This window comes from Meriones unguiculatus, chromosome 6, assembly GCF_030254825.1.
Source record: "Meriones unguiculatus strain TT.TT164.6M chromosome 6, Bangor_MerUng_6.1, whole genome shotgun sequence".
Taxonomy (NCBI): domain Eukaryota; kingdom Metazoa; phylum Chordata; class Mammalia; order Rodentia; family Muridae; genus Meriones; species Meriones unguiculatus.
In genome coordinates this window covers 10,537,179-10,564,880 of record NC_083354.1, presented here as the reverse complement: position 1 = coordinate 10,564,880, position 27,702 = coordinate 10,537,179, and the positions used below count along the sequence as shown (strand labels likewise).

Sequence of the window (27,702 nt, the reverse complement as noted above, 5' to 3'; positions counted from 1 at the left end):
AATTCAGAGGAAACTGTACACGCATATAAAAACAGTTACTACCAACAAAGGGCTGGGCATTCTTGTCAAGTGGGGATAGAGCACTTGGGGGGGGGGGGGTTCCACGTTCTCTAATTCTCCATGTCAAGTTTATATAATGTTTAAATTGTGTATAAATAGGGACAAGAGAGATGGCTCAGTGACCAAGAGCTCTTGCTCTTACAGAAAACCTGTGTTTGGTTCCCAGCGCCCACATGGTGGCTCACAACCCTTTGTGGTTCCAAGGGAATCAGATGTCCTCTTCTGACGGCATCAGGCATGCTCATGGTACACACGCAAGCACACACACAAGCACACGTGCACAGGCAAAGCAACCATACACATAAAAGTCTAAAAAAGGTTTAAGTTGCACGTATATAAATAATGGGGTTTGGGTTTTGGAGGACATGATATTGGTATGTAGAACCAGATGGACTTGAACATGGGGATCAGAACACGGGTTGCCTTAGTCAATCAAGAAGGTCTTAAGGCAAACTGATCAAATGTATTGTTCATAGGTGACAAGTGGCCCATCTGAAAAGCCGAACCTCAACCTACAAGTCAGAATCCGCAGCCAGCGCCGAACGCACCCGACCAGAAGAAGAGTACACAGCCGGCCTGCGCGCGCCACCCCGCGGCCACGGGCAGCCCTACAGACGACGTAATCAAAGGCGACGCTGGACGCAGGCGCGCTGCGCTCTGACGCAGGGCAAGATGGCGGCGCCCTACCGGCTTCCGTGCGCCTAGGCGTTCCGGGCGGCTCAGCATGTTCCTCCTCCGAGACTGTGGCCGCTGGGCCGCGGCGTCCCTCGGCAGACGCTTGCGTCTGTCTCGCCTCCGCAGCGACAGCGCGGCTCCCGGCAGCCCGCACTTCGATGTGGTAGTGATCGGAGGAGGGCACGCGGGGACCGAGGCGGCCGCCGCCGCCGCTCGCTGCGGCTCGCGGACTCTGCTCCTCACACACCGCATAGACACGATCGGTGAGAAGCCTCGCGGCCCCGGCCGCTCTGCGTCCGACCGAGCACGGCCGGGGTTGAGGCGGACGAGAGTGCTGGGTGTCTGGGGTGCGGGGAGCGGAGGACGGAAAACGCGCGGCTGCTAGGTGGTCGTTGGGGCGACCGTCCCCGCAGTCTCGCTTCGGAGAAGGGGTGGATTAACATTTTCCCAACCCGTCTGGCGGCGCGGCGCGGTGCGTTCACGGAGGGCTTGTCAAGCTCCTGAAGAGAAACGGCGCTGCCCTTTAAAGCGTTCTGTATTTCCATTGGGCGTTTTGAGCCGTGAGACCTGCTGCTGGGGCGCGCGGTGGCATACGCACGATTTCTTACACATTCATCACTTGATGGCTCTTGAGAATAGTATTTCATTAAACATAGGAGTACACTTGTCACTTCAGCACGAAGACTTAACTTCTTTTGGATGTACACACAGTAGCGCAAAACTTATATGCTATCAACGCAGTAGAGATACGTTTAAAAACATTTCAGAGCCCTGTTAGTAATTCTCATAAATGAGTTTAATGAAGACAGTCTTAATTTGAAACGAAATGATTAGGGGAGTTGTTGTTTTTCAGACAAGGTCTCAGTTCCTGGCTGGTTTGGAACTTGTGTCAGCCAAGCTGGCTTGGAACTCACAGTGATCCATCTGCCTTAGCCTCTTAAGTGCTGGGTTTAAAGGTGTACCCCATCGTGCCTGGCCAAAATGATTGTTTTAAGGAAACTTGGTACAACATCAACTGTTCCTTGACTTCAAAGAAGAAAGATGTCTTTGGCTTAGAAGGTTGTGTCCGTGCAGAGAGTCACTTACCGTAATTGCCCCTCTCTTTGAAGTTAGAGGAGAAAGGTTTTTTTGTGTGAATGACTCTAATTACCTGTGGGAACAACTCTTTATTAAATAATATGTAGAAGGGTGCTCTTGTTTACCATGATCCTGTGCATCCTTTTAGGTCAGATGTCCTGTAATCCTTCCTTTGGTGGCATTGGAAAGGGACATTTGATGAGGGAAGTCGATGCATTGGACGGCCTGTGCTCTCGAGTCTGTGACCAATCTGGTGTACACTACAAAGTATTGAACCGGCGTAAGGGCCCTGCTGTGTGGGGACTGAGAGCACAAATTGATCGGAAACTTTATAAACAGAACATGCAGGTGAGCAAAAGAAGGTGCAGGTGAGCAGAGGTGAGGACAGAGCCTTGGCAGCCTTCAGCTGCCGACTCAACTGGCATTCTCTCGTTGACAGAAGGAAATCTTGAATACACCCCTGCTCACCGTTCAGGAGGGGGCTGTAGAAGATCTAGTTCTCACAGAACCGGAGCCTGGATACCCTGGCAAGTCCAGGGTCAGAGGTGTTGTTTTGGGTATGTACTGGCTAATAACGCTAATACTAGAGTTGACGCTCTGTGAGACATTTTCCTTAGAAAATGATATGGAAATGTTTTTCGGGAAATTCTAGTTTTCTCTACCTGGAAAATGCAAATTATGTAAATAATATTTTATTGTAAGAGATTTAAAAAAATTATCTCTTCATTTTGACCATCATGAATCTCAGTCAGATTCTGGCTTCATCAGTATACTGGTTTAGTGTAAGACCCCAGAGCCTGCATATTTGTGTCTTTTATCCAGGTTCTTCTGTTAGAAATTTGTTTCTGTGTTTGTTCATTTTCTGGTGAAGTGCACCTGTGTGCAGATTGGAGGACAGCTTTTGAGGGTTAGTTCCTTACTCTTAGCATGTTAGATGCCAGGGATGGGATTAGGTCATTCAGGCTTGGCAACAAGCACCTTTACCCACTGAGCCATCTCAATCGTCCCCCCCCCCTTTTAAATATCTTTCCCCAAATATATCCTGAGCTGGCCTCAAGCTCACAGGATAGCCAAGAATGACTTTGAGCTTCACATTCCAGGATTAAAGGCATATGCCAGCAAGTCTAATATACAGTGCTAGGAATCAAACCAGGGCTTGCATGTTAGGTAAACCCTCTAGCAACTAAACTACATAACCTGCCCTTATGTTCCTGTCTTAGTTAGGGTTACTATTGCTGTGAGGAAACACCAGGACCAAAGGCAGGTTGGGTGGAAAGGGTTTATTTGGCTTAGTATCCTTCCTGAATCCTAGTCCCCTGAGGAAAGCCAAGACAGCAGCTCAGACAGGACAGGAACCTGGAGGCAGGAGCTGGTGCAGAGGCCATAGAGAGGCTTCATTTACAGCCTTGCTCCTCATAGCTTGCTTGGCCTTTTTGTGTGATAAGCTATCTCCCCAGGCTCCACTCTGTAATTCTGAAACCAAGTGCTCACATCCTGTTTTGTTCTGTAATAAAAATGAGAAAATTATTTTCCTGTTTTGTTGTTGTTGTTACTGTTGTTTTGTTTTGTATCATTTAGCAGATGGAAGTACAGTTTATGCAGAGAGTGTAATTCTGACTACTGGGACATTTCTGAGAGGTGTGATCATAATTGGATTGGAGACACGTCCTGCAGGACGTTTGGGGGATCAACCCTCCATAGGGTTGGCTCAGACCCTGGAGAAGTTGGGGTTTCGGGTAGGAAGACTGAAAACTGGGACTCCGCCCCGACTTGCTAAAGATTCCATTAATTTCAGCATTCTAAACAAGCACACACCAGATAACCCATCCCTGCCCTTCAGCTTCCTCAGTGATGCGGTGTGGATCCGGGTAAGAGAGTTTTATCAAAACCTGGTTTGATGGCTGATACTAGCTGTTCACAGCAAGAAGTATTCTAGCCATTTGTCATTCTTTCTCTTCTTTTGCTTTCTTGTTAAAATTTTGTTTTGTTCTGTTCTGTCTCATGTGTATGTATCTGTATGCGGTGACTGGAGGCCAGAACAGGGTGTTGGAACCCCCATTGGATATGGAGTTACACATGGTTGTGAGCTGCCCATTCTGGGTGCTAGGAACAGAACTTTGGGCCTATGGAAGAGCAGCAACCATTCTTAACAACTGACTTATCGCTCCAGACCCTCCCTCTTTTTAATTTTATGTATATGGGTCTTTTACCTGCATGTATGTCTGTGCACCATGTGAATGTCTAGCAAATGCCCACCATGGAGGCCAGAAGAAGGTGTTGATCCCATGGAACTATAGTTACAGAGAGTTTCCAACTGCTATGTGGGTGCTGGGAATCAAACCCATGTCCTTTGGAAAGTAACCACTATTCTTAACTTCTGAGCCATCTCTCCAGTGAGGGCTACGCACATTGTATGTGGCCTAGAACTTACCATGTAGCCTGTGCTGGTCTTGGAATTTGAGACTGTCATTGTCACCACACTCAGCTTCTTTTGATGACAGTTTTATATCACTATTACTTAGGGTAAAAGAGAGAATTTTTAAAATTAGTAGGTAAGGCCAGTGAAGTAGTTCAGCAGATAAAAGACCTCACCTTACAAGGTTGGTGAGCTGAGTTTAGTCTGGGAAAACCTTGTAAATGTAGAAGGAGAGAACTGACTCCAAAACGTTGTTCTCTGATGTCCACATGAGTGCAGTGGAATTTGTCCCCACACATAGATATCTTACACAGATAATATTAAATTAAAAAGTAAAATTATTTAAAATGTTGGCTAATTTAGCAATTGGGCCTTTCCCTATACGTTCTTAAATGTCATCACTTATACATGACTTCCTTTATACACTTTCTGTTGCTGAGATAAGACACCATGATCAATGCAACTTACAGAAGAGTTTGCTGGGGCCTTACATGTTCAGAGGGTGAGTGCAGGGGCCATGGTACTGGAGCAGTAGGTTAGAGCTTAAATCTTGATCCGACAAGCCTGAGGCAGAGAGAGAATAAAGCTAACTGCGAATGGCCCTAGTCTTTTGAAACCTGTCCCCAGTGACATACCTTCTCCTACAAGGCTGTACTTCCTAATCTTTCTCAAAAATAGCTCCACCAACTGGGGACCAAGTATTCAAAATATTAGCCTATAGTTGTCATTATTCATTCAAACTACCACATATACTAACTTTTGGGGAACGCTTTTAGATTTACCAGTCAGTCAACCACTAGGAGTCAGGCAGTGGTGCTACACACTTGTAATCCCAGCACTTGGGAAGCAGAGGCAGGCAGATCTCTGGGAGTTTAAGACCAGCCTGGTCTACAGAACAAGTTCCAGAAAAGCCAGGGCTACATAGAGAAACCCTATCTTGGGAAAGGAAAACACAAACAACAGACTAGGGGAGTCTGGGGTATGGGGGCGGGTGTTTGGGAATGTAGCTCTCTAGCATGCATTAAAGGCATTCACCACCACCACCACCAAGCTGTTGGTTAAAAGTGTTACGTGGCCAGGTGTGGTATGTGCTTTTAATCCCAGCACTGAGAGGTAGAGACAGCTGGATCTCTGTGCGTTCGAGGCCAGCCTGGTATACAAATCCAGTTCAGGATGGCCAGGGCTGTGTTACACAGAGAAACCTTCCTGAAAAAAGAAAAAGTTAAGAAATAGTATTTTCAACTAGGGTACTAAATATACTAGTAGTATATTTCAACTAGCCACCACCGCCTGGCTAAAACATCATTTTTTTAAATTATTAATTACAGTTTATTCACTTTGTATCCCAGCTGTAGACCCCTCCCTCAGCCCCTCCCAATCTTACCCTTCTTCTCTCTTCTCCCCCCATGCCTCTCCCCCTGTCCACTGACAGGCCAGGTCCTCCTCCCCTTCCCTCTGACCATAGCCTATCTGGTCTCATCAGGACTGGCTGCATTGTCCTCCTCTGAAGCTTGGTAAGGCTGCTCCCCGCTCAGAGGGAGGTGATCAAAGAGCCAGCCACTGAGTTCATGTCAGAGACAGTCCCTGTTCCCATTACTAGGGAACCCACTTGGACACTGAGCTGCCATGGGCTACACCTGTGCAGGGTTCTAGGTTATTTCCATGCATGGTCCTTGGGTAGAGTATGGGTCTCAGAAAAGACCCCTGTGGCCAGATTTTTTTGTTCTGTTGCTCTCTTTGTGGAGCTCCTATTCCCTCCAGGTCTTTCTATCTCCCCCTTCTTTCATAAGATTCCGTGCACTCTGCCCAAAGTTTAGCTATGATCTCAGTATCTGCTTTGATACCTTGCTGGGAAGAGTCTTTCTGAGGCCCTCTATGGTAGGCGCCTGTCCTGTTCCCTGTTTTCTTCCTCTTCCGATGTCCATACTGTTTCCCTTTCTGAGTGAGGATTGATCATCTTACCCAGGGTCCTCCTTCTTGCTTAGCTTCTTTAGGTATACAGATTTAGCCTATATTATATGGTGGGAACTAGAAAAGATCATCCTGAGTGAGGTATCCCAGAAGCAGAAAGACACATGGTATATACTCACTTATAATTGGATATTAGACATATAATATAGGATAAAAAACATCATTTCTTAATGTCATCTGATAATCAATTTTTTTCCTAATTTCTTTAAACATAATTATTTCTCTTTGTATGTATGTATGCATGTTTTCTCTCCCTACCCCCTTGATTTCTTTCCCTTTTACTCTCAATAGCTTCTCTCTAGAGAGTTCAAGGCCAGTCTAGGCTACTAGAGACCCTGTCTCAAACAGACAAGCAGGTAAAATCTGCATTGTATCTGGTTACTGTTTTCTAGCCGGAAGATCAACTGCCATGTTACTTGACTCACACCAACCCAAGAGTGGATGAGATTGTCCTTGAGAACCTCCACCTGAATAGCCATGTTAGGGAAACTACAAGAGGGCCCCGGTAAGGACAGAAATGAGACCTTAATCACTTTAAGGAGTAAGGCAAACTTTTTCTGTTATCAAATTTACTTTAAACTTCAATGTCTTATTCTAGATATTGTCCTTCCATTGAATCAAAAATCTTACGTTTTCCAAACCGCCTGCATCAGGTTTGGTTGGAACCTGAAGGAATGGATTCCGACCTCATCTACCCCCAAGGGTTATCTGTTACACTGCCAGCTGAGTTACAAGAGAAAATGATAACATGTATCAGGGGCTTGGAGAAAGCCAAGATGGTTCATCCAGGTAAAGAGGGTCTTGGGTGGTCTTCAGTGTAGCAGTGAAATGGTCTTAGCTACTTCCACTCGCCATAAAATAGCCCAAGGGAGACATGAGGGCACACATATGTAATCCTAGCGCTTGGGGAGCTAAAATGGGAATCTGTCTGTAAATTTGAGGCAGCATGTGGCTACAGAGCAAAACCCTGTGTCAGAATATATTAATAAATGAAGCCCATCTAATGTAGCCTGATGTGCTTTGTATTTCCGTTTGAGGTGGGTGTAGCTGTTTTGACTCCCTTGTGCACTTGTTCTTTGCTCAGGCTATGGTGTTCAGTATGATTATTTAGATCCCCGTCAGATCAGTCCTTCCCTCGAGACACATTTGGTTCAACGGCTGTTCTTTGCTGGACAGATAAATGGAACAACTGGTTATGAGGAAGCTGCAGCTCAGGTAAGGTTTGCTTTGTTTTGCTTATGTAGGGTCTGTGTAATCTTGGCTGTAGATCGCACAATGTAGAATAGGCTTGCTTGAAACTCAGCATCCACCTGCCTCTGCTTCCCAAGCGCTGGGATTAAAGGTGTGTGCCATCATGCCCAGCTCCAGGTAAGACTCTATTCAGGTGCTACTGGAAACCAAAACAACAGTATTTCAGGCTAAATGGAGGTAATAAGTTTACGTAATACACTAGTTTTGTTTTGAAATAGGGTCTTGCCATGTAGTCCAGACTGATTATTTTTTTGTTTGTTTTTTGGTGGTTGTTTTATTTTGTTTTCGGACAGGGACTCGAGTAGTCAAGACTGGCCCCATACTTACTATATAGCCAAGGCTGACCTTGAAAATCCAATCCCACCTTCACCTTCCAAGTGCTGAGACCACAAACATGCACCACCGTTCTCAGCTCAAACAGCTGGTCTGTGCTTCACCTCCTAGTGCTAGGATTACAGACATGTGCCATGTTGCCCAGCTGTGGGAAATGATTTCAAAAGCACTTAACAGGTAGCATCTGAGTCCCTCGATCTGCTAGCATATTTGAAAAAAAATTATGGAATTGCTTCTAAAGTGTAAAAAAAAAAGTGCATTCCATTCTTCTATGATTTCTGAAAATTATCATGTTGTTATTACTATTTTGACTTTCTGTCTTGTATGTGTGTGCATGTTCATGCTGAGATCAGAGATAAGCATTAAATATCTTTCTCAATTGTTCTTCAACTTATTTTATTTTTTAATTTTATGTGTATGGTGTTGTGTCTGTGTGTATGTCTGTATCATGTGTGTGTGCCTGGTGCCTGTGGAGACCAGAACAGGGCATTAGATATACCCTGGAACTAGAAATACAGATGGTTGTGAGCCACTATGTGCTGGAGATCAAATCCAGGCCTCTTGAAGAGCAGCCAATACTCTTCACTGCTAGCCATTTCTCTAGCTGCCTTTATTTTATTTTAATTATGTATGGGGGGAGGGGAACACATGAATGTAGGTGCCAGAAGCAGGATTCCCTGTGTTAGAATTTATGATGTAATCATGTGTCACCTGGCAGGCTGGTTAAGTTGCTCTTTAAAAGGATCATCCTTCCACTTTGTAACTCTCTTGCCCTTTTGCCCTCTTTTGGAGCTGGAGTCAAAGGTTTTGAGCTGCCCAGCATGGGTACAGCAAACCAAACTTGGGTCCTCGATAAGAGCAGTACACACTCTTAACCTCTTGAGCCAGCTCCCCAACCCTTCCACCTTATTGTTTTAAGACAGAATCTCTCATTGGAGCTTACCCATTAGGCTAAACTGACTAAATAACCAGTAAGTTTCAGTGACTGAAAGGCCTGTACCACTGTGCTCAGCTTTTTCACAAGGATGTTAGGGGTCGAGTTTAGGTCCTTATGCTTTTGAGGCAGGCATTTTATGAAATCTTTCCGACCTCCTATAATATTATTTACTACAACTGTCTTGATCACTGTTCTGTTGCTATAAAGAGACACCATGACCATGACAACTCTTATAAAAGCAAACATTTAATTGGAGCTTGCTTACAGGTTCAGAGGTGTAGTCTATTATCATTATGGTGGAGCATGACAGAAAACAGGCGAACAGTGCTGGAGAGGGAGCTGAGAGCTGTACATATGGATCCATAGGCAGCAGGAAGAGACAGCAGGAAGAGAGAGAGTGGGCCTGGCTTGGGCTTTTAAAACCTCAAAGCCATTGACACATGTAGTGCCACTCCCTAATGACTAAGCATTCAAATATATGAGCCTCTGGGGACCCCACCACACGGTGGTAAATTATATCATTTGTTTGTTTTCCTACAAAACAAACTAGAGAAGTCTGACACGTAGGTTTACAGAGATTAACACCCCACACCCCCGTCCACTGCTGAATGAACCCTGGCATGCTAACATGTTCTGTTTCTGTATGTGGATCACAATTACCTTTCTTAGATTTCTTATACACCTGCTTTCTTCCTACCTGTGAGTTTGGTTTTCAGTTGGTTGGTTTCTCTCTCTCTCTCTCTCTCTCTCTCTCTCTCTCTCTCTCTCTCTCTCTCTCTTTGAGACAGGGTTTAACTGTGAAGTCTTGGCTGTCCTTGAACTCACTCTATAGATGGCTGGCCTCACAAAGATCCACCTGCCTCTGCCTCCTGAATGCTGGGATTAATGGTACATAACACCACCATCTTCACCACCACCCCGCCTCTCCCTACCCTGTGTGTTTTTTTCCAGATACAGTGCTGAGTAGGATAGCCCTTTGTTCACTTCATAATGGCCTGTTAAACATTTCAGTCTTCTTATAGGGTGTGATAGCTGGAATCAATGCCAGTCTTCGAGTCCGGCAAAAACCACCCTTTGTTGTAAGTCGCACAGAAGGCTACATAGGCGTCTTGATTGATGACCTCACCACTCTGGGCACCAGCGAACCATACCGAATGTTCACTAGCAGAGTAGAGTTCCGCTTGTCACTGCGCCCAGACAATGCTGACATCCGGCTCACATTTCGAGGTAACTTTTAACCAAGTCTTGTGATAATATTTTACTATGTTTGGGGCTTTTTCTAGTTTGTGTAGTTATTTTAAGGCAGGATGTCTTATGGTATAGCTAAGGTGACTTTGGATTCCTGTTCTTCCTGACCTCACAGGATGTAGGTGGCTACTACTTTCTGCCTTGGGAAGGGAGAGTTAGAGGAAGCTATTGAGATACAGTTCATGCATAGGCTGGCCAGCCTTGAATTTACTACATCTTCCCTCCTTTTCTCCAAGGGCTCCTGTTTCAGGCGTATGCTGCCACACTCTACACCCTGTTGTTCTTTAAAACTTCTCTAATTCTCCCTCTTCATTTCCTAGCCCATAAGGACACTGGTTGTGTGTCCCCACAGCGCTATGAAAGAGCTTCGTGGATGAAGTCTTCTTTAGAAGAAGGTATTTCTGTGTTGAAATCCATTGAGTTTTCAAGCTCCAAGTGGAAAAAGTTACTTCCACAAGTTCCTATAAGTATTACTAGAAGCCTTCCTGTCAGGTATGATTTCCAATGTAGACTTCTCAGTTTTTATAGAAAAATGAGATTTCAGAGAGACGTCATATGTAGGACCCCTGCATACACATTTTAAGTGACACAGCTTGCTCAAGTATATTAATCTGAGTCATAAATGACATTAATCTGTGCAGTTAGAAGGAGAAGGAGTTTCAGGTCAGTCTCTGCTATATAACAAGGTGGAGTCCAAACTGGACTCTGTATAACCCAGATTTGAAAAATAAATTTTAAAAGAAAAAGTAAAATGTATGTGGCTGGGCATGTAGCTTGACGGTAGAGTGCGTGTTTGGCATGAATGAGGCCTTAGATTCAATCCCCAGGGTCTCTACCTCCCAAGTGCCGGCTAGCAGCATGTACCACCATACCTAGCCCCCACCCCAAAAAAAGTCTTCATAAATATATTTATGTGTGATTATAAATTATTATTGTGTGTGTGTGTGTGCCAGTGTTGTCTACATATACGTATGCATACCAAGTGCATGCCTGGTACCCAGGGAATCCTAAGAGGGTGTCAGATCCCATGGAACTAGAGTTACAGATGGTTATGAGCTGCGCTGTGGGCACTGGGACTCAAACCTGGTTCCTCTGGAATAGCAGTCAGTGTTCTTAACCCCTGAGCCATCTTTCCAATCCAATTTCTTGTACATTTACAATTTCTTTATGGTTCTCCTTGAGTCCTTTTGCTTTTCCTCAGATTTAGAGTCTCCAAACCAAAAAACTGTAAGGACCCATTTTCTTTGCTTAGGCTCAAAAATTATAGTGGTCCCAGCTAATACGTGCACTACAGCAAGGAAAATCCCTTAATTAAGAAAACATAGTATTATAAATTCTTTTTTATAGTGCTGTATATTCCAAATTCTTATTTATATTTATTATAAATTTTTTGAAGAATCATGCCACATTGGAGATTTTGTTTCCCTCAGTTTAGTTATATGGCCTCTGAGTCTAAAGGACATTCATTCATAGAGAGTACTTTTGTTCTGGGAACAAGGTAGGTGGGGTGTGTGTCTATCTGCCTGCCTGTGTGTGTATGTGTTTTATGTAGTCTAAGCCAGTCTTAACCTTGCTCAATAGCTAAGGTAGCTTAGGATAAGCCTACACCACCTCCCAAGTGCTGGGACAAATACGAGTTCTGAGGACCTTGGTAAATATAAAATGTATGTGTTTCACCATTGATTTTTCCCCCATTTGGAAAAAAAATGTGATTTAAGATAGGAAAGGGAGGGCTGGCTCAGAGGTTAAGAGCACTGGCTGCTCTTCCAGAGGACCTGAGTTCAATTCCCAGCAACCACATGGTGGCTCACAACCATCTAATAGTGAGATCTAGTGCCCTCTTCTGGCATGCAGGTATACATGCAGGCAGAACACTATATATATAATAAATAATAAATAAATCTTTAAAAAAAAAAAAGATAGGAGATGGAGCCAGCAGGGCACAAGTCAATAGTTCTCTGTACTTTAAGGGGTACATTGTGCATATCCGGATAGCAGTGATAGTCTCCCTTTTGTGAGACCTCTTGTCTATGATGGCTCTTATGGATGTTATGGTGTTCCTGGTTTTACAGTGTTCCTGGTTTTTGTTGTGTTGTATTTAGTTTTGTTTTGGGGGTGGGGTGGTCTGACCTTGTTCCATGGCTGACAATTAGTTTTTGTTTTTGGTCCTTTGCCTACATCCTTTCATGGCAGAAGGCACAAACAGGCTTCTAGGAGCCTCTTTTAGAAGGATACTAACCATTTTTAATAGTACTTTGGTTATTAGAACATAACATACATATTTGGGGACCCCAACATTTTCACTGTTGCAGTCAGTATATTTGTTTACTAGCTCTATTAATCAGTTTTATGTCATAATAAAATAACTGAGGCTGCATATTTTATTTGTTGGAAAGAAGGCTTAACTGGTTACAAATTTGGAGGTTGAAACTTGAGAGGCCAAGCAACACCCTCCCTGACCTGTGCTGAGGGTATTGTGACTGCTCCCTCCACAGTGGCAGGAGCACATTGAAGGTCCCCACGTGGGACAAGGGATCTGTCTGTCCTGTTAAGAGCATGTGCCATATAGAGGGACACGAAGCCAGAAATCTAGGTGTCTGCGTAGAACTCCCTAGCGTGAGCTCAACTTCATAACAGCAGTGCTCACCTCTTCTGAAGTACAGAGACCTGGTTCTTGCTCCTCCCAGTCCTTCCTCTTAAAGAGTGCAGCTGTGACAGTGACTGTATGACACTAGAGAGCACACTTCCAGAGCATGAGCCTTTGAGGGACACAGACAATCTGAACCGTAGCACGCAAAAAGATGTCTCATTCATAGGACATTAACCAGGACTTACTAGAGGTGGCGAAGGCCTTGTTAGCAGAGGATGTTCAGTTAAACAAAAAGGAGGACAGTGGATGACAACCGCCTCATAAAACCTTAACAACTTAACTGATCATAAGGAATCAGGAGATGAGTACTTGTGGATGGGGGTTTTTGAGCCAGGATTTCTTGTTATCTAGGCTGGCCTCCAATATGCTGTGTAACAAAGGCTGGGCTTGTGCTCCCAGTGCTCCCACCTCTGCCTCTCGGGTGCTGGGATATAGGCTTGCACCACCAGGCCCAGAGAACTGTCTATTCATTTTTGGATGACCTACTTTGCAGATAGATGCTGCACAATTTTTTTTTAGGCAGGGACTCTCTATGTAGCTCTGGCTGGTTATAGACCAGGCTATGTAGACCAGGCTGGCCTTGAGCTCACAGAGATCCCTCTGCCTCTACCTCCTAAGTGTTAGCGTTAAAGATCTGTCCCACCACACTTGGCCAGATGCTACTACTTTGCTCACTATACTTGGGGGAAAAGTAATTAAGAGTCTCTTTAATTACTCTAATACTTAGTATTATCCCAACGAATTTTATTCTTAGTTTGCCTTACAGGACGTGATTTTTACGTTGATAAAACATTTTATGTTGGCAGTGCCCTCAATGTTCTTAAGTATGAAGAAGTTGACCTGGAGTTACTAGCCAGTGTCGTTCCTGAGCCCTTGAAGAAGTATGCTGCATATAAAGAGCTGGCTAGAAGACTGAAAATAGAAGGTAAAAGAGAAGTTGTTTTCCTTAGGCGCCTGTATTCTCTTTTCCACATGTGCAGATTATGAATAAGTAGTAGACCCCTCAAGAGCAGTATGTTTGAGCATAGTGATGCATGCCTAAGGAAAATATTGGCTTAAATTTATTTTATTTTATGTGCAGTTGTGTTTTGACTGTGTGTTTGTCTCTGTGAGGGTATCAGATCCCACAGAACAGGAGTTACAGACAGTTGTGAGCTGCCATGTAGGTGTTGGGAATTGAACCCAGGTCCTCTAGAAGAATAGTCAATGTTATTAACTGTTGAGCCATCTCTGCAGCTCAGCTTTGCATTTTTATAGATTTGTCCTCTTGTTGAAAGCTAAGCAGTGAAAAGAGTGCAGTAGGAAACATTGGATGATAGTATGCTGTTTATGCAAGAAAACACTTTAAGCTTTTTTGGGAGCAGCCAGGGTGCATTTTGTCCAGGGTTAGTATTCCCTTTCAATTGCACAGAGATCTACCAGTTTAAAGTGTGTGTTGCTCTTCCAGAGGATTGGAGTTCAGTTCCCAGCAACTGCATATTGTGGCTCACAATCACCTCTAACTGCAGCTTTAGGGGATCCAAGTCCTCTGGCCTCCACAGGGGATTGGCACTCAGTCACATATAACACACACACACACACACGCACACACACACACAATTAAAAATAACTCATAAAATCTTAAAAAACAAAACTCAAGCCATCCAGTGACAACATGCAAGAAGAATACAGACTTTATTTTACCATATGAGTTCTCTCCTGAAGACTTTCGATATGAGGGTGTAGCCCTGGAGACAGCTGCTTAGATTGCATACTTTAAACTTTGTGTACAGCTTTACTTTGTTCAGTAAATATTAGGTTCCAGTTAGCACAGTCCAGAAGCATTTATCATTAATCTGTTTGCAGGAAATAATTCAACCACGCAGTAGCTGCTGCTCACTCTTTAAAGCTAGTACCATAATACGGGTGAAAACAAATGCAGCTCCTCTACAAGAGCACCAAGTGTTCTCAACCACTCTCCAGTGGCTTTTGGTTGGTTGGTTGGTTGGGTTGGGTTGGGTTGGGTTTTGTTTTGGGGGTTTTTGTTTTGTTTTTTGGTTGGTTCGTTGGTGGGGGATTTGGGGAAGGCTTTTTTTGTTGTTGCTATGTTTTGTTTTGTTTTTTGAGAAATAGTCTCTTGTAGCCCAGGCCAGCCCCAAACTCGTAAGCAGGTGAGGATGACCTTGAACTTTTAGACCCTCCTACCTTTTCCTCTGAGTCGCTCGCATTGCAGGTGTATGCTTCCACATCTGTTTTTCTAAGTGGTAGAATGTGATAGTTAATATCAACTATTCAGAAAAAAGAATATATATATATTCTGTCAGCTTGGTGGGGCCACGAGCATGCCAGATAAGCCCGCTGCCAACTGAGCTGCATGCCAGCCCCTGGACAAGATTCTTGAGGGCAGAAGTCAATGTCACATTCTATTGTCTTTCTTGTTTTGCAATTTGTATTTGAAAGATTAAATAAATATGGCCATATGCAGGATCTCAGTGATCCTGTGTATCAACATGGTTACCTTCTCACTGCTGTGACAAAGTACCTGGCAAGAATGTACTCAGAGAAGGAAGGGGACCAAAGGCCAGAGGACCAGCTGGAGGGTCCTTCACTGGAACGAGTGTGTCTCTGGCTCAGGGCTTGAGGCAAAGTCCATCCTGGCAGGAGAGCTATGGTTAGTGAGAGAAGCTTGCCTGTAGTTTGCTGAAAACAATGCTTTCAGTCATAGTTCATCCATATTCAGGAAGCAGAGATGCGCATTCGGTCCCCTCTGTCCTTTTTGTTAAGTCTGGGCCTTAGCCTGTGGGAGGGTGCTGCTGCACTCAGGTGAGCCTGCCTTCAGTGAAACCTTTTTGGAAACATCCTGATGGGCATACTCAAGTTTCTACGGCACCTTTAAATCTTGTCAAATCAGTAATCAGTATTAGCTGTCACCTTCCATTATGCCTTGAGAGCTATTTATGAGTCATCAAACTGTGGCAGGTGTATTGAAGGATTCCCATGTAACCACACTTGAGAGGCTGGACTGCATGACCCCGGCTTAAAAACAAGACTTTGCATTTAACCCGGTGTGGTGGTACGAGCCTTTTAATCCCAAGGCTTGGGAGGCAGAGGCAGGTGGCGCTCTTGGGAGTTTGAGACTAACCTGACCTACAGAATGAGTTTCAGGACAGCCAGGACTATATAGAGAAACCCTGTCTCGAAAAGAAGGAAAGAAAGAAAACAACAACAAAAGACTATCCTTTGAGTGAGATGGAAGGACTGCCTCAATCTAGATTTTTAAGAGTTTTTGTTTTGTTTTAACTATGGTGGAGGTAGTGTAGAGAGTGCACTTGAGTACAGGTGCCTGAGGAAATCAGAAGAGGGAATTGGATCCCGTGGAACTGGATTTAAGGGGTGGTTGTAAGCTGTCTGTCACGGGTGCTAAGTCCCTCTGCAAGAGCAGCATGAACTCTTAAACCTGAGTCATCTCTCCAGCCCTTCAGTCTATATTTTAAGGTGGGTTTTGCTAGGCATGTTCTTACAGGCCTGTTGTCCCAGCTTGGGAAGCTCAGGCGGAGATATTATAACAGGTCTACCTGGGCAACCCAGTGAGACAGTGTCTGAAAAGTATATTAGAGCTGGGGACACACTAGTAATGGTAGAGTGCTATTGTCTTCTTGTCTAGCATTCATGGAGTCCTGAATGTCCTGGACTTAATGACCAGTACCACTAAACAAGTTTGTTGTTGTTTTTGGTTTTTTTTTTATATTTTGACTTTAGTTTTCTAAGAATGGAATGTTTGACAAAAGAATTGCCAAGCTTTCTTCATAACATTACTTATTAATAAAAACCTTAACTAAATTGCATAAGTTATGATTGCCAACTAAGAAGCCCCACTTCTAAAAATGATTGCTTTAGGGCTGGAACCATAGCTGAGTAGTAGAGCTGCTTGTCTGTCATGTATAGGCTATGGGATTAGTCCCTGGGACCACCTTAAGACACACACATACAGCTTCACAGAAAAATGACTTAGAGAACCAGTTTCTTGGGAAACAGCCCATCTTTAGGACTTAACATTTAATGTTACTAATAAGATTTGCACTGACTAGAGTCAGCTGGGCATGGTGGCAGATGCATGTAGTACTAGCACTTTGGCAGTGGAGGCTGGCTAACAATCAGTAGTTTAAGGTCATTCTTGGCTATATAAGAGTTCATCTGCATGATAGTCTTGTTTCCTCTCCTCAAAAAAGAACCCCAACCAGGAGTTCAAGGTCATCCTTGTTACATAGCAAGTTTGAGGCTAGCCTGGGCTATATGAGATTCTGTCTCAAAAAAACAGAGCAAAGACTACCTACACACATGTCGCAGAGTGCCCTGTTGAGTGAGCTGATGCATGTAGAAGCTATTTGTAAATAGCAAAGGGTTATACAAACATAGGTTAGTGTACTATATATCATAATATAATTCTGATTTTATTCACCAGCCATTTATGAGTCAGTATTGTTGTATCAACTACAAGAAATAAAGGAGGTTCAGCGAGATGAAGCTTTGCAGCTGCCACAAGATCTAGATTATCTAACAATCAAGGATGTCTCATTGTCCCAAGAAGTTCGAGAGAAGCTACACTTGAGTCGCCCACAGACGGTAAGCAAACAGTGCATAGAAGCAAGTTAAAAGCAAAGCAGAGGGCCTAGTGCTTTAGTTTTTAATCCTGAGCTTAAGAGTAAGAGCTAACTTCAGTTAAGAGCACTTGTTGCTTTAGCCAAAGACCTGGGTTTGGTTCCCAGCTACCCACAGAGGGCCTCACAGCCATCCAAGACCCTAGTTTTAAGGAATTTAATGTCTCCAGACCACTGAGAGCACTACATGTACTTGGTATATTTACATATATGTGGGCAAAGCACTCATATGCATTAAATAAATCTGAAAAGATCTTTTCTTCTTTCTTGGTTTTTTAAAACAGAGTTTCTGTGTGTAGCTTGGCTGTCCAGGACTTGCTTTGTAGATCAGGCTGGCCTTGAACTCATAGGCCTGCCTCCCTCTGCCTCCCTGAGTACTGGGATTAAAGGTGTATGCCACCACACCTGGCTGAAATTTCTTTTCCTTTTTTTTTAATTATTATGGGTATGTTTTATCTACATGTATGTGTGCCACGTGCATACCTAATGGAAGACAGAAGAGGGCATTGGATCCCCTGAACTGGAGTTACAGATGCTTGTGGGCTGCCATGTGGATGCTGGGAGCTGAACTAGGTCCTCTTAAGTACTGAGCCATCTCTCCAGCCCTCAAGTAAATTTTATAGCTAGGTGTGATATCACCTGCATGTAGTCCTAGCTGTCTACTTGGGAGACTGAAGTGAAGGAGGGTCTCCTTAGCCCAAGAGTTCAAAACAAATTTGGTCAATATAGCCTGATCCCAACTCAGAATCAGTCCTATAAAGAGGCTGTGAGGAGAGTAAATTGGATTTGACATAGCTCACTTTGGTTCTTTTGTCATTTTAATTCCCAGATTGGAGCTGCTAGTCGTATACCTGGAGTGACACCAGCTGCCATCATCAATCTGCTCAGATTTGTGAAGAGTACTCAGCAAAGACAGGCATCAGTGATGGAGCACCAAACCAATCCATGCATGTGATACAAAGACTTTGAGACAGAGTTGTTTACTTTCATTTCATAGAGGCAGGCCTTGTAGGAAGAGGGCTTGGAGCAGTGGTTCTCAGCCTTCCTAATGCTGTGACCCCTTAACACAGTTCATGTTATGATGACCCCCAACCACAAAATTATTTTGTTGCTACTTCATAACCATAGTTTTACTACTGTTAATGTAAATATCTGATATGCAGTATATCTGATATGTGACCCCTGTGGGTGTCACAACCCATAGATACAGAACTGCTGAATTAGAGCTTATAAATAGAAAATAAATATAACACCTGTGAAAATAGTGTTAGGTTATTTTAGGTTTGTCCTTGTAAAACAGATAAAGGTTGCAGTTGTGCTTTTGTAATGTTTGTGGGCAAAACAGTTCATAACAGTGTGTAGTTCTGTCTGGGCATGTATACAGTGAGCCTGTTTCTGTAGGTCATAAAGCATTCATCAGAGGTTTAGTTAAGCCAAAACTAAACCTGAAACTGAGTGCAGTGGTATAGCCTTGTAATCCCGTTGCTTAAGAGGCTGAAGCAGGAGGATCAGAATTGAAGATTAACCTGACTACACAGTGAGACCTGGTCTCAAGGAAACAAGGACAGCTGCTGAGAGAGCCTGTGTTCCTCGGCCTTCCCACTTTTGTCAGTTACTCAGAAGAGCTTTCCTTCTCCTTCTTCCGGACATTGTTCAAAGTATGGCCATGCTTCCCTGACATTCTGGGCCTTTTCACTCATTCTCTGAAGTGCCTGCCTACTTTCTTTTAACTAAATGGTATTTCTTGCTCTTCTCCAGCTCCCTCTTACTGGCAGTTGCAGCGGTTGTTCCTGACCTGTTGTTTTTCTCTTAAACTCTAGTAAAATTGTCCTTGAGCTTAAGAAGCAAAAATACTCGGGCTGGAAAGGTGGCCCAGAGGTTTGCTTCATTTGCAGAGGACCGGAGTTGACTCCCAACACCCACATCAGGCTGATGGCCATACTTCCAGTTCAAGGGCTCAGATGCCGTCTTCTGGCCTCCACTAGTACCAAGAGCTCCTTTGTGCCCCTCTCCAGGTAAAATCTTGAGGGGGAGCTTGCTCTTTTCCAGTCCCAGGCTCTTCAGGAACCACTAGTTAGTACTGATGTTGCCAAGTCTAAGAACTACTACATATAAAACCAGTCCTGAAACGGCATCAAGAAACCAATTATGGGCTGGAGAGATGGCTCAGCGGTTAAGAGCACCTTCTGCTCTCCCAAATGACATGGGTTCAATTCCCGGCACCCACATGGCAGCTCACAACTGTCTGTAACTCCAATTCCAAGGGACCTGATACCTTTACACTAATGTACGTGCCATAAAATTAAAATAAGAAACCCAATTATGGGGTGGAGAGATAGCTCAGGGGTTAAGAGCACTGTCTGCTCTTCCAAAGGTCCTGGGTTCAATTCCCAGCATAACCATCTATAATAAGATCTAGTGCCCTCTTCTGGTATGTAAGCATACATGCAGGTAAAACATTGTATACATAATAAATTAAATTAAAAAAAAAAAAAAAAGCCAGGCAGTGGTGGCACATACCTTTAATCCCAGCACTTGGGAGGCAGAGGCAGGAGGATTTCTTGAGCTGAGGCCAGCCTGGTTTACAGAGTTCCAGTACAGCCAGGGCTATGCAGAGAAACTTGAAAAACCAAAAGAGAAATGAAACACAATTTTAAAGGTAAATATCAAGGAGGTTGATCTCCAAATGCCTGATAAGCATGTTATTTTGTCAGGAAGTACAAGGGTGCAGAGGCCATTAAAGCTTTAAGAACTAAGGACATTAAGACACAAGTTAACAGTGCAGTAGATGGGCATGTTGAGGGTATCAAGGCCCCAGTGAAGGCCTATCTGCAAGTATGAAGACAGATGGATTCATGTGCAGTCCATCCTCCACACTGTGCAGGTCACTGCTGTCCTATGGTGTTTTAAAACTTAAAATGGGAAAAACTTGAGAAGTAAATCAGTTTGTATATATGCTACTCACAGGCTTAACCTTTTAGCACACCTGTCTGGTTATTATAGGTTAGGAAGCGGTCTTAAGTTTGGATGAAAGTGAAGGTTGTACAAAACCACTTAGATTCGCTAGGCTAACTTGTCTTTTCTCTCTTGAGAACACTCTTTAGCTGGTATGCTCTTACACTATTACACATATAATCCTAACACTAGGTGGGTCAGGGCTGATGAAACGGCTCCGCAGTTAAGATCAATGGCTGCTTTTTCAGAGGATAAGGTGAGATTCAGCACCCACATGATGGCTCATTAACAGTCTGTAATCTGGTTCCTGGGGGAATCCATCCTCTTCTGGCATGCAGTGCACAGAAACATGTGTAGGCAAAACACCTACACAAACTTTTAGAAAAATTCTAACACTTGAAAGTGGAGGCAGGGTCCCTGGATATGGCTCAGCGGTTTAGGAACACTGACTGCTCTTCAGAGGACCCCAGTTAAATTCCCACATGGCAGCTCACAACTTTAAGATCTGGTACCCCTCACAGACGTACATGCAGCTAAACACCAGTGCACATAAGTGTTAAGTAGAGGCAGAAAGATCAGAAGTTAGTCATCTTAAGTTTGAGGCTAGCCTGGGCTACATGAAACTGCCTCTGGTGTGTGTGGGGGGGAGTAAGTATATGTGTAACCCACGCATTTTCTAATTTTGGAATTTTTAGGTTAAAAGCTGACTTAGAGCCAGGCATGGTGGTACATGTCTGTAATCCTAGCACTCTGGGAGGAAGAGGCAGGCAGAACTCTTGAATTATTGGCCAGCTTGGTCTACAAATCAAATCCAGGACAGCCAAGGATACACAGAGAAAACCTGTCTCCAAAAAGCTGACTTAGGACATTTAAACCTTAGGTATCAGTACTTTAGAAATTTTCAGTCATTAGTTTTGAACATTGATGAAAGTACTATAAAACAAACTTATTTTCTAAGCTGGTTAATAATAAAAGTGTTTGCTGATACAAATGTATCATGACCTGGGCATGATTTAACATTAAACCAATCCATCCATAGTAATTGATGAATCTGCACTTAGTAATGCTGTATTTCTTTTTGTGGTAGGTAGGTCCAAGGGCTGTACTGGTGTGACGAGTGTGGCTAGCCTAGGGCTTGAATATAGCCAGATAATCCTGCTTGTCTCTATTGCCAGCCAGCCAGTTAGCTTGCCTAGGGAGAGGCCCTAGGCTTCAGCTAGAACATGGTATTCCAAGGGTTCTAGTCACTTTGGCCTTAGACTTAAGGTCTGATTATGGGGGAGGCAACTAAATATTTTGATGTAATTTCATATGACCATTTGGGTATAGTTCAGTTTTCAGTTATGTCCCATTTAATTTTAGTGTTTCCAGATCAAGACAGGTAAAACCTCATACCTGTGTGAGTACACCAGATCCTCTGAAACTGGAGTTGTGAGCTGCCATGTGGAAGGTGGAAATTGAACCTGGGTCCTCTCGAGCAGCCAGCACTCTTTTAACTGCTGAGTTTTCTTTCCAGCCCCCTAACTTCAAAAGGTAGCTTTTATTTTATCCAATACCGTGTGTATAAATACAGAGACTACATAGCAAACTGGGCGTGGTAGGTGACAGCATTGCACATTTCAAATGTAGTGTGCACTGGGGATTCCAACTTGTGAGGTAGAGGTGGGAGGATTGCCTCATAGTAGAGGCAAGTACGGGGGAGTGCATAGCGAAACAAAGCCAGGCTCACCTATAATCCCAGCACTGGGGACAGAGACAAGAGAAAAGCTACAAGTTAAAGATCAACCTGGTCTACCTAGTACCTAGGAAGTTCCAAAGGCAGAGCCATGCAGCAGCATGTGCTTACAAGTAGAGGGTGGAGGTGCCAGGAGAGAGAGCTCTGTAGTTTTAAGTATTTGCTTTTCCTTCAGGGAACATGGGTTCAATTCCCAGCGACCCCCATGGTTGCTAACACCCACCTGTAATCCAGGGGTTCTGGTGCCCTCTTGGCCTCCATAGGTACCAGGCATGCATAGGCATAGGCAGACATACATGAAGGCAAAATATAGTAGAAACACTAGATGCAAAATAGTATGAACCTTTAAAACACATGTTAAATATTTGAGTTTGTGGCTAGCCTGGTCTACAATCCAGGACAGCCAGGGCTATTAGAGACCCTGTCATGTTACCTGTTATTTTACTTGCCAACCCTAGGTTCTCTTACCCATTGCTTTTATGGCACCAAAGTAAACTTCACTATATTTTAATTGGATGCTGGACTCCCTAACTTAATATATCCAGGGCCAACCTGCAACCCACTGAGATTGAGCCAGATGACTTTAAATCCTATGGCCAATAACAAGAGCCTTTTATTTATGTGCAGGCCTTGCTGTTTGGTTCCCAGTTATTAAAGGTATACCCAAAATGTTTAAAATCTCAACTGGAATGCCTTCGCCTTATTTTGCCTAGGTTTGTGTACACACTAGACCCAGAGCTGTTGTGAATGGGTACTACAAATTCCACCAGAATCCTATGGAAAAATTCCAAGTCCACACTCTACACATGTAATCAGCTGCCTACTTACAAGTCTTCAAAGTGCCAGTAGATGGTGCTATTCCACTTAATTGTACACTTACACATATGCAAACTAGGCTTCAAAATTTCCATACAATCTCCTGAGATTCCATCCCGCCCTTCCTGATCAAATCTTGATCCTTTTCGATCAACTTTTGGGTTAAATTTTCCTAGGACCTACCCCCACCTATCTGCAGTCTTACTATCATTAAACTGAAACAAAGGAGCTGACTAATCTTTAGCAAATGGCTAACAGCCCTTTATCCCACAGGCAAGCACTTTAATTGGTTATCTTAGTTTAGACTGAAATGCCATTCCACCAGTTTTACCCAAGATTTAAACTATAAACTCTGGCCACCTGTTTTGGTTAACACCTGAGATCCAATACATCCTATTATGTAGCTTTGCCCATCCACACCCAGGGAGTACAGCCCATGTTCTGCCACTATCCCAACTGAAGCCTCCTTCAGGGTTACTTGGTACACTTGCTTCTGGCAACCAACTCACTTTGTGAGTTTTCCACATCAATTCAACACGATATTGTCCCTATCTCAAACAGCCTTTCTTACCTTGTCAGATGTCTCAGGACCTTAGACATTTGCTTAATTAGCATCCTACCAACAGCCTGTTATTTACCAGCAAAAGCTTCTCCAAGAAAACCTGTATGTATACATAAGCTAGTAACTGGTATCTAAATTATCAATTTGTTCCAACCAGTAAACTACAGGACCTTAAAGAAAATGGCTGAGGGTCTGAAACTTCAAACATCTGACAAGGGAGACCAGCTCAATCCCTAGAGACACACCCAAAAGAACCCCATGCACCTTTTTTTTACACATTTAATTTCTGACATTGACCCAAAGACACAGATTTCTCATTAAACTTGTTTTAATGGGTCTCAAAATTCTGTGACAGATTTTTTGGTCAAGTTGTTTCCATTAAAAAGTACTGATTTTGAAAACTAATAACTTAAAACTGCCACACACACAAAAAATGGTCCACAAAACATTCTCCTTTCCTTCTGAAGGTTTTACGATGCATTGTTATCATTAACCAGTCTTTTACTATTAAACTTAAATGGCCAATTGAGACAAACAGTTCTGAGACCGTTCTTCCACCACTGATTAAGACTGGGGTGGCAGGTGTTAGGGGTAATATTCATTTAGCCTTCTGAGCTTTCTGGGCAGACTTGGTGACTTTGCCAGCTCCAGCAGCCTTCTTGTCCACAGCCTTGATGACACCCACAGCAACTGTCTGCCTCATGTCACGAACAGCAAAGCGACCTATATAGGAAAAACCCACCATGTCAATAACTTGGTTATACAAAGCAACATTTTCATTACAAACTTGACATTCAGTACAAACTTCAATCATGCTTACCAAGTGGAGGATAGTCAGAGAAGCTCTCAACACACATGGGCTTGCCCGGGACCATATCAACAATGGCTGCATCGCCAGACTTCAAGAATTTAGGGCCATCTTCCAGCTTCTTGCCTGAACGACGATCAATCTTTTCTTTAAGCTCAGCAAACTTGCATGCTATGTGAGCAGTGTGACAATCCAATACAGGAGCATAGCCAGCACTAATTTGGCCTGGATGGTTCAGGATAATCACCTTAAAGAAAAACACCATAATTAATTCTCACCTTCAGATTCTGCAATCAACTAAACACTTGCCACCTCATTACAAGTCATTACCTGCGCAGTGAAGCCAGCGGCTTCCATTGGTGGGTCATTTTTGCTGTCACCAGCAACGTTGCCACGTCTAACGTCTTTAACGGACACATTCTTTACATTGAAGCCCACATTGTCCCCAGGAAGAGCTTCACTCAGGGCTTCATGGTGCATTTCAACAGACTTGACTTCTGTTGTGACATTGACTGGAGCAAAGGTAACCACCATGCCAGGTTTGAGAACACCAGTCTCCACACGGCCCACAGGGACAGTACCAATACCTAAGACAGTTACAATCTATTAGTGAAGAAAATTGGACAAACAACTCAAAGCAGCTCAGTATAGCACCCTAACGTTCTACTTACCACCAATTTTATAGACATCCTGGAGGGGCAGCCGCAGGGGTTTGTCAGTTGGACGAGTTGGTGGCAGGATACAATCCAAAGCTTCCAGCAGTGTGGTGCCACTGGCGCTGCCATCTTTGCGGGTGACTTTCCATCCCTTGAACCAAGGCATCTGAAAGAGGTAGTCAAACATTATAAACCCTCTCCACTCAAACCTCTTCCCATTCAACCATCTTGAAAGTCACTTACATTAGCACTTGGCTCCAACATGTTGTCACCATTCCAACCAGAAATTGGCACAAATGCTACTGTGTCAGGGTTGTAGCCAATTTTCTTAATGTAGGTGCTGACTTCCTTAACGATTTCCTCGTATCTCTTCTGGCTGTAGGGTGGCTCAGTGGAATCCATTTTGTTGACACCAACAATCAGCTGTTTCACACCCAGGGTGTAAGCCAGAAGGGCATGCTCACGGGTCTGCCCATTCTTGGAAATACCAGCCTCGAATTCACCAACGCCAGCAGCAACAATCAGGACAGCACAGTCAGCCTATGAAAATAAAGCAATCACGCTATGTTAATCAGAGGCACAGCATTCCCACTAGAATAACCCAAGAATAAGATGGCAGATCTTACACACCTGAGAGGTGCCTGTAATCATGTTTTTGATGAAGTCTCTGTGTCCTGGGGCATCAATGATAGTCACGTAGTATTTGCTGGTCTCAAATTTCCACAGGGAGATGTCAATAGTGATACCACGCTCACGCTCAGCTTTCAGTTTGTCCAAGACCCAGGCATACTTGAAGGAGCCTTTTCCCATCTGCAAAGAACTTGTGGTTAGCACATGCCAAAGCCCTAGCTTACTGTTACTCCCTGCCTGAGAATTTCATCCATCCGTGCCTCCCTTTGTGTTATACTTGCCTCGGCAGCCTCCTTCTCAAACTTCTCGATGGTTCGTTTGTCGATCCCGCCACATTTGTAGATCAGGTGGCCGGTTGTGGTGGACTTGCCTGAATCGACGTGGCCAATGACGACGATGTTGATGTGAGTCTTTTCCTTTCCCATTTTGGCTTTGAATTAGCGGTGGCTTTCACAACACCTAGAGGGGTTATGAAAAATACCTCTGAAACGCTCGGGAAGCTTGGGAATTAGCTCTGCTCCCAAGTCAGCGGGGCAAATTCCAAGGATCGCTCCCGGTGCCAGCCCGACTAGTCTCCACCCACCAAATGTGAGCAAACTCCAACGCCATCAGACGGATCCCCTCCCCCCCACAGCCGCGACCAGCGGAGCCCCGAAAGGAGCGGCCGGTACAGCTCGGGGCCACAGGAAGCGGCGGGCGGCGAGGGGCAAGGCCCTCTTCCTTTGTGTGGGTGACTCACCCGCCCCGCCGCCGGCCCGCCGCGTCCTCCATTTTGAGCTCCTTGCAACAGGGCCCGGGAGCGGCCATCTTTCCGCGCACGCAACTGGTGCCGGGCGGGACGGTCTCACCCTCCCCGGCAGCCGAGGGGGACACGGCTGCCGCCAAACCGGACCCTGCCGGCCACCGGGGGCCGCACGTGGCCCGCCACGCAAAAAAAAAAAAAAAAGACACCCCCGCCCGGCCGCGCCCCGTCTCAGCGGCGTCGGGCATGTGCTCCGGACGGCCGGGCCCACCGTCCCCCGCCCCGGCGGCCTGGCGCGGCCGCCCTGGCCGACGCGAGTTCCGCGGGCTCCGGGCGAGCCATCGACAGCTCCCGCCCTTTGTCAGCCCGGGCCGCCGGGAGGTAGCCGAGGGCGGCGGGGCGGGCGGCGGAGCGCGGCCGGGGCGGCACGCGGGCGCCACGCTAGGCCTCAAGCCAGACACGAGGCGCCGCCGCGCCGCCGGGCCGCCCTGCCTGCCTCCCGCCGCGGCCCGCCGCTCGGGGCCGGCGATGCTCGCAGGGCAGCCCCCGGCCGGCGACCCCCGCACGCCGGCGCGGCCCGCCCGAAGCGGGGCTCCCGGGCCCGCGGAAGCCACACCCGCCACTCACCTGCGTTCTGACGGCAAACCCGTTGCGAAAAAGAACGTCCGACGCGACTACCGCACTTATATACCGTTCTCCCCCACCCTCGGGAAGAGGGCGGAGCCAACACACGACACCGCTTTCCCAGGTTGCCCCGCGCCCGCTCGCCGGCCCCCCGCCCCGCGCGCCCCTCCCCCCGCGCCGGGGGACCGCGCGCTGGTGCGCCGCGATCCACCCGCGCTCCGCCCTGGGCGCGTGCTCCCCGGGCCGCCGCGGAGCGGCCACCGGCTGCGAGGGCCGCGGGAATTTAGCGACGGTCCCTGGGATCCCCCCCACACCCCCTCCCCGAGGCTAAGGCAATCCCTCCTTTTGTATGAATTACGCTCTGGGGCGGCGAGGGGCTGGCCAAGAGGGCGTCCAGAATCCCTCCCTCCCCTTCCTGACTCCGCTGCCAAGACCGTGTGGAGATCCGGGTGTCCCTTCCCACGGGGCCATCTTCGGGCTTCAGGCCCGCTAGCCCCCTGCTCGCCTCCCGCCTCCCTTGCTCCTCTGGCCAGGACCGGAGCACGAGGCTGGGGACACTTCCCGGCCCGAGAACCCCAGGGCTCAGCTTGGTGGTGGAGAGAGCTCGACGGATCTGCCCCTGTGCTGGCCTCTTGGTTCATTCCGTCCAGCGCCAGCTGCTTCTCTGGAAGCCTGGAGAGTGAACCACCAGGGTTTCCGTTCAGAATATACTTCAATCCTACTTAGCTTTTACTTCTGATTCTAGGCTTGTTACGCTAAAAAGGTTTTGTGTGTGTCTGTGCCTGTGTGTGTGCACAGTCGTTTGACTGAGCATGAGGAATCCGAAAGAATCTAATCCACTCACTCCACATGGTCTCATTTAGAGTCTGACATCAGCAGTCTACTCTCCCAGTCCCCATCCCTAACACTTGTGAAATCA

At 45.5% G+C, this 27,702-nt stretch overlaps 2 protein-coding genes across 3 annotated transcripts; one reads left to right on the top strand and one right to left on the bottom strand.

Annotated features, from left to right (window-relative positions):
• Positions 1 to 701: 701 nt before the first annotated feature.
• Positions 702 to 18,517, top strand: Mto1 (mitochondrial tRNA translation optimization 1). Of its 2 annotated transcripts, none has more exons than XM_060384714.1 (12): positions 702 to 998; positions 1,961 to 2,160; positions 2,252 to 2,369; positions 3,394 to 3,680; positions 6,592 to 6,704; positions 6,798 to 6,988; positions 7,284 to 7,414; positions 9,743 to 9,947; positions 10,289 to 10,460; positions 13,425 to 13,543; positions 17,060 to 17,220; positions 18,085 to 18,517. In XM_060384714.1, the coding sequence occupies exons 1-12, from the start codon at positions 785 to 787 to the stop codon at positions 18,208 to 18,210; spliced, it is 2,037 nt and encodes a 678-aa protein (XP_060240697.1). In that variant the 5' UTR covers positions 702 to 784; the 3' UTR covers positions 18,211 to 18,517. The 2 variants fall into 2 exon arrangements, with proteins under 2 accessions (XP_060240697.1, XP_021512158.2); XM_021656483.2 differs by having other exon boundaries at positions 703 to 998; positions 3,391 to 3,680.
• A 5,116-nt stretch (positions 18,518 to 23,633) lies between these two features.
• On the bottom strand, positions 23,634 to 26,922 carry Eef1a1 (eukaryotic translation elongation factor 1 alpha 1). Its single transcript, XM_060384715.1, has 8 exons — positions 26,787 to 26,922; positions 25,699 to 25,876; positions 25,418 to 25,597; positions 25,031 to 25,327; positions 24,803 to 24,953; positions 24,462 to 24,718; positions 24,144 to 24,378; positions 23,634 to 24,046 (listed from the first exon to the last, which is right to left on the bottom strand). The coding sequence occupies exons 2-8, from the start codon at positions 25,840 to 25,842 to the stop codon at positions 23,922 to 23,924; spliced, it is 1,389 nt and encodes a 462-aa protein (XP_060240698.1). The 5' UTR covers positions 25,843 to 25,876; positions 26,787 to 26,922; the 3' UTR covers positions 23,634 to 23,921.
• Positions 26,923 to 27,702: the final 780 nt, after the last annotated feature.